Genomic DNA, 9502 nt, shown 5'->3' with positions numbered 1-9502 from the left:
TTGATAAGACCTTTTATGATAATATAGTATTATAAGAGCTTTTATGATAATATAGTTTGATAAGACCTTTTATAATAATATAGTTTGATAAGACCTTTTATAATAATATAGTATTATAAGACCCTTTATAATAATATAGTATGATAAGACCTTTTATAATAATATAGTATAAGACCTTTTATAATAATATAGTATAAGACCCTTTATAATAATATAGTATAAGACCTTTTATAATAATATAGTATAAGACCCTTTATAATAATATAGTATAAGACCTTTTATAATAATATAGTATTATAAGACCTTTTATAATAATATAGTTTGATAAGACCTTTTATAATAATATAGTATTATAAGACCTTTTATAATAATATAGTTTGATAAGACCTTTTATAATAATATAGTATTATAAGACCTTTTATAATAATATAGTTTGATAAGACCTTTTATAATAATATAGTTTGATAAGACCTTTTATAATAATATAGTATTATAAGACCCTTTATAATAATATAGTATTATAAGACCTTTTATAATAATATAGTACGATAAGACCTTTTATAGTAATATAGTATGATAAGACCTTTTATAATAATATAGTATAAGACCTTTTATAATAATATAGTATTATAAGACCTTTTATAATAATATAGTTTGATAAGACCTTTTATGATAATATAGTATTATAAGACCTTTTATAATAATATAGTATTATAAGACCTTTTATAATAATATAGTTTGATAAGACCTTTTATAATAATATAGTATTATAAGACCTTTTATAATAATATAGTATTATAAGACCTTTTATAATAATATAGTACGATAAGACCTTTTATAATAATATAGTATTATAAGACCTTTTATCATAATATAGTACGATAAGACCTTTTATAATAATATAGTATTATAAGACCTTTTATAATAATATAGTACGATAAGACCTTTTATGATAATATAGTATTATAAGACCTTTTATAATAATATAGTATGATAAGACCTTTTATAATAATATAGTATTATAAGACCTTTTATAATAATATAGAATGATAAGACCTTTTATAATAATATAGTATTATAAGACCTTTTATAATAATATAGTACGATAAGACCTTTTATAATAATATAGTATAAGACCTTTTATAATAATATAGTACGATAAGACCTTTTATAATAATATAGTATAAGACCTTTTATAATAATATAGTACGATAAGACCTTTTATAATAATATAGTATAAGACCTTTTATAATAATATAGTATTATAAGACCTTTTATAATAATATAGTATGATAAGACCTTTTATAATAATATAGTTTGATAAGACCTTTTATAATAATATAGTATAAGACCTTTTATAATAATATAGTATGATAAGACCTTTTATAATAATATAGTACGATAAGACCTTTTATAATAATATAGTACGATAAGACCTTTTATAATAATATAGTACGATAAGACCTTTTATAATAATATAGTTTGATAAGACCTTTTATAATAATATAGTACGATAAGACCTTTTATAATAATATACTATTATAAGACCTTTTATAATCATATAGTATTATAAGACCTTTTATAATAATATAGTACGATAAGACCTTTTATAATAATATAGTACGATAAGACCTTTTATAATAATATAGTATTATAAGACCTTTTATAATAATATAGTATAAGACCTTTTATAATAATATAGTATTATAAGACCTTTTATAATAATATAGTTTGATAAGACCTTTTATAATAATATAGTATTATAAGACCTTTTATAATAATATAGTACGATAAGACCTTTTATAATAATATAGTATTATAAGACCTTTTATCATAATATAGTACGATAAGACCTTTTATAATAATATAGTATTATAAGACCTTTTATAATAATATAGTACGATAAGACCTTTTATGATAATATAGTATTATAAGACCTTTTATAATAATATAGTATGATAAGACCTTTTATAATAATATAGTATTATAAGACCTTTTATAATAATATAGAATGATAAGACCTTTTATAATAATATAGTATTATAAGACCTTTTATAATAATATAGTACGATAAGACCTTTTATAATAATATAGTATAAGACCTTTTATAATAATATAGTACGATAAGACCTTTTATAATAATATAGTATAAGACCTTTTATAATAATATAGTACGATAAGACCTTTTATAATAATATAGTATAAGACCTTTTATAATAATATAGTATTATAAGACCTTTTATAATAATATAGTATGATAAGACCTTTTATAATAATATAGTTTGATAAGACCTTTTATAATAATATAGTATAACACCTTTTATAATAATATAGTATGATAAGACCTTTTATAATAATATAGTACGATAAGACCTTTTATAATAATATAGTACGATAAGACCTTTTATAATAATATAGTACGATAAGACCTTTTATAATAATATAGTTTGATAAGACCTTTTATAATAATATAGTACGATAAGACCTTTTATAATAATATACTATTATAAGACCTTTTATAATAATATAGTATTATAAGACCTTTTATAATAATATAGTACGATAAGACCTTTTATAATAATATAGTATAAGACCTTTTATAATAATATAGTACGATAAGACCTTTTATAATAATATAGTTTGATAAGACCTTTTATAATAATATAGTATTATAAGACCTTTTATAATAATATAGTATTATAAGACCTTTTATAATAATATAGTTTGATAAGACCTTTTATAATAATATAGTATGATAAGACCTTTTATAATAATATAGTATTATAAGACCTTTTATAATAATATAATATAAGACCTTTTATAATAATATAGTATTATAAGACCCTTTATAATAATATAGTTTGATAAGACCTTTTATAATAATATAGTTTGATAAGACCTTTTATTATAATATAGTATTATAAGACCCTTTATAATAATATAGTATTATAAGACCTTTTATAATAATATAGTATTATAAGACCTTTTATAATAATATAGTATATGACCTTTTATAATAATATAGTATTATAAGACCCTTTATAATAATATAGTTTGATAAGACCTTTTATAATAATATAGTTTGATAAGACCTTTTATTATAATATAGTATTATAAGACCCTTTATAATAATATAGTATTATAAGACCTTTTATAATAATATAGTTTGATAAGACCTTTTATAATAATATAGTTTGATAAGACCTTTTATAATAATATAGTATTATAAGACCCTTTATAATAATATAGTATTATAAGACCTTTTATAATAATATAGTTTGATAAGACCTTTTATAATAATATAGTTTGATAAGACCCTTTATACTAATATAGTATTATAAGACCTTTTATAATAATATAGTTTGATAAGACCTTTTATAATAATATAGTTTGATAAGACCCTTTATAATAATATAGTATTATAAGACCTTTTATAATAATATAGTTTGATAAGACCTTTTATAATAATATAGTTTGATAAGACCCTTTATAATAATATAGTATTATAAGACCTTTTATAATAATATAGTATTATAAGACCTTTTATAATAATATAGTACGATAAGACCTTTTATAATAATATAGTATTATAAGACCTTTTATAATAATATAGTATAAGACCTTTTATAATAATATAGTATTATAAGACCTTTTATAATAATATAGTTTGATAAGACCTTTTATAATAATATAGTTTGATAAGACCTTTTATAATAATATAGTTTGATAAGACCTTTTATAATAATATAGTTTGATAAGACCCTTTATAATAATATAGTATTATAAGACCTTTTATAATAATATAGTATTATAAGACCTTTTATAATAATATAGTACGATAAGACCTTTTATAATAATATAGTATTATAAGACCTTTTATAATAATATAGTATAAGACCTTTTATAATAATATAGTATTATAAGACCTTTTATAATAATATAGTTTGATAAGACCTTTTATAATAATATAGTTTGATAAGACCTTTTATAATAATATAGTATTATAAGACCCTTTATAATAATATAGTATTATAAGACCTTTTATAATAATATAGTATAAGACCTTTTATAATAATATAGTATTATAAGACCTTTTATAATAATATAGTATAAGACCTTTTATAATAATATAGAATGATAAGACCTTTTATAATAATATAGTATGATAAGACCTTTTATAATAATATAGTATAAGACCTTTTATAATAATATAGAATGATAAGACCTTTTATAATAATATAGTATTATAAGACCTTTTATAATAATATAGTATAAGACCTTTTATAATAATATAGAATGATAAGACCTTTTATAATAATATAGTATTATAAGACCTTTTATAATAATATAGTATAAGACCTTTTATAATAATATAGAATGATAAGACCTTTTATAATAATATAGTATGATAAGACCTTTTATAATAATATAGTATGATAAGACCTTTTATAAAGTCTTATCATACTATATTATTATAAATAATACATCCATGGTTTAGCAGGTTTTTGACCAGTGAAACGGGCTGAATTAGCTCCGAGAGTTTATAAACTAGTTCTTTTACCGATGATACATCGAAATAGCTCAGATCCAGGGCCTCGGACAGTTTAGAGCAATTTGTAATGTGAAGATATGTACAACCTGTGTGTGTGTGTGTGTGTGTGTGTGTGTGTGTGTGTGTTTCCTTTCAGTATAAATCTGAGACCGTTCAGAGATGCGGAAGTTCTCCCGGCGGTGGGCGTGGTTTCAGCGCCTCAGCGGACACGCCCCCAGCGTTCCAGAGTTGATAATACTGTTTATTTTCTCACAAGTTTAAAACTTAATTTTATATATTTGGCAATAAATGTTTTTCTGCTTTAGAGAATCGTTATAAGAATGCTCTCCTGACTTCTCTTTATTACAAACATTTTACTTTTTTTTTTTTAACTTGAGTCAAAACACATTCTGGAGTAAGGACACACACAGAAACTCCTCAATATCATCATCATCATCATTTTATACATAAATACACAAAAAACAGCTCAAGCTGATGCAGTAAAATGCTCAGTGTGGTGGACTTCACATCATTACGCAATAATAAAGTGAACTTCATCTTCACCTTTAAGCTTTTCACCGTGTTCACATGATGAAACATTCAGACTCCATCTTATCTGATGGTGTTGCTCTCTCTTGTTGTAGTTGTATGTCTGTTGTATGTCTGTGTTCTCCTCCTGTCTGTTTGTGTGTAACTGCTTTAAGATCCACCTCAGTCATATTTTGTGTTTCCAGACATTCTCAGCCTATAAAGCTGATTCAGGTTCTTGAAAGATAGTTTCAGTTCATCCTGTAAATGTGGCCACTGTGCCTCCGATAACAACAACAGACAGATTATCAGCTGCTCCTGCCTCCTACAGCTCTCAAAAGATAAGGAAAAAAGTTATATAACAATTATAATAATATACAACGATGGTAATGTCATATTATAGAATTATCAAATTAAAGAACATCTTCAGGATACAAGATAATGCTCATATATGATTTTTATTTTTAAATTGTAGATTCTTTTTTCTAATCTACTATTCACAATTACACAACTTTACATCAGAGGTAAAGAACATAACTGAACACTTATTATCCCTGATTTAACTCAGAAAAATAAAAAAGGTATTCACAAACACTACTGTTGTTAACATGTTTCAATTGATATTATCACTAATAGCAAGTGAGATGGAAATCATGACAAAGTCTGATCAGACTTCACCTCACTACTTGATGTTAGAGCTTCACCTGCTGGACAAACAGTGTAAATACACAGGACAGGAGCCGTGGGTCTCAGTGGGTCTCTGGATCTCTGGATCTCTGGATCTCTCCTCAGTTTAACCACTGACTGAAATTTGGTGGTTTTGTGATTAAGAACACTCATATAAAATAAAAACATTTGAGCTTTATGAAACTTATATTGTTATTTAGTGACACTGCTGGAGGTTGTTCACTCAGCTCAGAGATACTTGTTTTTATTAATTTAAATTAATTTGAATTTTTTCATGACTTTTTTGCATATCTTTCAGCCCAACTACACATTAACATCACAACACAGTGTCTGAGATAGACACTGTGTTGTGCTGTTACAGGATATCAAGTCAATATCAAATCAATCAGCCAACTGATCAATAACTTTCCTGTGATAGACAAGAGGACTGTAACTGCGGCTCAGCTCTCTAATCAACAAGAAACATAAATATCATTGAAACTGCAGTGTGGGCTTTGCTTGTCTTTTTAATTTCATTACATTTTATTTTGTTTGAATGTTTAATATTTGCTTGTGTCAAGCAAGTGGCAACAGAGAATGAATTAATAGGAAACTGGCTGAAATGGAAAGAAATAGAAAAATGCTGCTGTGATATATGAAGAATCACAAACAATAACCATAGTGACAATTCAGATGAAATCAAAAATCTTTATTTTTCATGCAGTGGACACAAAAAAGCAGTAGTGTGTTGGCCTGTATGTTGTTCTAAAATTAAAGGGAAAATACAAAACTTTCAGTCGTATGTATGATCCACATCAAACAGGATATGTCAATTTACATAAACACTTATTAGTATAATGGTGTTCCAGTCGTGGTAATAGTGGTAACACTAGGTAGGTATTTAGGCAGGTAATGTAATCATGGTACCAGGTGACTGAATGCATGCAGTAAGTGGAGTAGTAAAATACAATAATAAACATAAAGAAACATCACTTGGAACATAAAAGATGTAGTTTATGTTCTGCTCCTATACAAACATTCAAATCCACACATCCTGAAAACATCTGAGGCTTTTAACCCACAGTTATCTAATACAAACCTTCCTCACTTTAGTGCATGAATCATGCTGATACTAATCATGGAAGAGCGGCAGTGACAGACCATTAGTCTGTTGCAGGAGGCTGACGTCATCCATTTCAACAGGTCACACTTTCTCTGTTAATCTTTCACTTAAGTTTAAGTAACGTAGGTTCAGATGTTCTCCATTGTTCTCTTTTACAATTTGACCCAAGCGTGTCAACAGCTCTTGAGGCTCAAGATCCTTCCACCACAAGAATCTGTAGCTACATTCTCTGATCACGTCTTTTAATGGTAGATGCTGCCTGTACTGCTCCTCTCTGGATGTTGATATCAGAACCAGTGAATGATCAAATGATTGATCACTGAATATGTTCAGGACTCTGCGGAGCCTCAGCTTCCGTTCCTCAGTGAAGTCTTCAGGCTGTAGAACCAGCAGGAACACATGAGGTCCAGGATCAGAGAGTCTCACACAGTTCTCTACATGTTCTGTCAGTTTGTGTTCAGAGATGTTGGGATGAAGCAGATCTGGGGTGTTGATGAGGACTATCTCTTTCTCCTTCCACTGTCCTCTGACTCTCTGACAACAGTCTGGTTCTTCCTCGGTGCTGAGCTCAGTCTTTCTCAGTATGAAGTTCCCCACTGAACTCCTCTCAGACCAGCTGTTCCCCAGCAGAACAACCCTCAGCTCAGACACTGAAGAGAAAAACACTGAATTATAAAACACAACTACATGTAAAATTAATCCATGTTGGATTAACAACCAGTAAGGAAGTCAGAAGTCAGAAGTACGAGAATCTATCATCCATCCATCGTCAAATTTCACCAGTGAGTTTGCAAATATGTCCAATGAAATAAAATGTGAGTTTGTGCCTTCTGCCTAGAAAACACTGTAATTTCAGATGTTAATTCAGACAAGAATATTTCTAATTCAGTTCAGGTTAACTCACTGTTTGGTGGCAGGAACTCATTACTGCTGCTGCGCCCCAAAGGTAGTGGAGGTGTTGCTGTTGAGAAAACATCGACGTTCATTAATTCACGTGTAAATAAGTCTGTTCAAAGTGATGAAGGGCTGAAACCTATTCTAGCTTCAAGTGGGCTGGTTTCAGAGTTACACCTGGACAGATGAGCAGTCACTTAGATCCACCCTGACAGGGAAATCTCACAAAGTTAATTACTCAACTGATTTGAAAAACTTAAATGAAACCAATGAATTAAAATTAAAAAACACAAATCATATTGGAACCAACCAGAAAGGTCGTCACTGCTTTTTAAGGTGGACTAAAGTGAATCCATTATCAGCATGGAACTTCAAAACTGAACTGACAAATATTTCACTGAAATAAAATGCGAGTTTGTACCTGCCACCTACAGAACACTGTGATTCTAGATGTTAAAATAGATGAGAATATTTCTAAATCAGTTTAGTTGAACTTACCTGGAGCTAAACAGACAATGTAGATATTAATTCATTTCTTCACCTGTATTCTGTAACAACCCTTACATATTAATTAAAGTTCGCTGTTGGCCGAGGTCAGTAGCAGGCGGATCGTGGTCTGGGTTTAGACCCATATGTTGTCCTATCTGCACCCGGACCTACAGTCTATGAATTGTTGAGATGTATATTTTACATTTACATTACATGTTGACGAAGTGTTTTGTCTGAACTGCAGTCAGGTTTTCCAGTCTTCATGTGACCGGTCATGTGATGCTGCTCGAGTCAGTGAGCGAGTCACACACAGGACAGAGTCAGAGACAGAAGACGGACAGCCTCGGTAAAAGACGGTCTGCAGTTTTTAAACCAGAGGGGCTGCAACTGCGGAAGTCGTGGACGCAGAAATGTGGGTGTAGGAGGAGCTCACTGGTGTCACACTGGTTTCCAGTGTCTTAGAGAATCAAAAATGTTTGTCCATAAATCACTGAACAGTTTGGGTCGTTGATGCTTATCAGGTCTGCTGACCCAGTACGAACCCTGCAGACCTGGATCTGGATGACTGGCTGGTCTGAGAGTCCAAACTAAGTAGAGTGCAGCTGTCTTTAGCCTGAATGCTGCGCAAATGTTGAGCAAATTCCCAGAAGACCTGACTGGGGATAGACGTCCAAACTAAACACCTACCTGTTTGTAATTACTTTTACTAACATGCACTGTAGTTTACGTGGTACCATCTATAATTACTGCGCGTCTGACTGAAGACCAACCGGAACTTTCTGAATATTATCTTTATGATTCAGCCTGTTTCAACAAATTGATTGGTTTTTCTTTTCATGATTAATTTGCTTGTTGGTTTTTACTGTTTTGAAGTCTTGGTTCTTTACTCTGGGTGTATAATATAAATAAAATTCCTGTTCATACAGTTAATTGTAAAGTTTAGAGCAGAGCACTGCCTTGCTCCTCTCTTCACTATGATCTGTCCCATGTAGTTCATGTAGTGGTTCTTTGCACATGGTGTTTTAAAAGATGGAAGAAATGCACCGGTTGTTTTTCACTGACCAGTTATTAAATGGAGCCAGTTTCAGATACACCTACGTCAACTAACTGACAAACTACAGACACGATTATTATCAGTTATTTTCATGACTGAAAAAAGCCCCCACGATAAAAAAGGTTCATTCACTGGAGAAAGGTACAGGATGAACTTACGAGATGATGCCTGAGCCCCCATGATGCTGGTCAGTGACCTGGAAGCTACAGGGACAAAG

The 9502-nt window shown here is 28.7% G+C and overlaps 1 protein-coding gene across 1 annotated transcript; it reads right to left on the bottom strand.

Annotated features, from left to right (window-relative positions):
• Positions 1 to 6929: 6929 nt before the first annotated feature.
• Positions 6930 to 9465, bottom strand: LOC139624774 (GTPase IMAP family member 2-like). The gene is made up of 3 exons (XM_071484151.1): positions 9444 to 9465; positions 7753 to 7809; positions 6930 to 7498 (listed from the first exon to the last, which is right to left on the bottom strand). The coding sequence occupies exons 1-3, from the start codon at positions 9463 to 9465 to the stop codon at positions 6930 to 6932; spliced, it is 648 nt and encodes a 215-aa protein (XP_071340252.1).
• Between the last annotated feature and the right edge of the window lie 37 nt (positions 9466 to 9502).

This window comes from Trachinotus anak, unplaced genomic scaffold (assembly GCF_046630095.1).
Source record: "Trachinotus anak isolate AG129_WGS33_773 ecotype Australia unplaced genomic scaffold, CSIRO_AGI_Tana_v1 ptg000008l, whole genome shotgun sequence".
NCBI lineage: Eukaryota > Metazoa > Chordata > Actinopteri > Carangiformes > Carangidae > Trachinotus > Trachinotus anak.
Note: the sequence above shows the minus strand (reverse complement) of the source record. Positions and strands in the feature narration are given on the sequence as shown.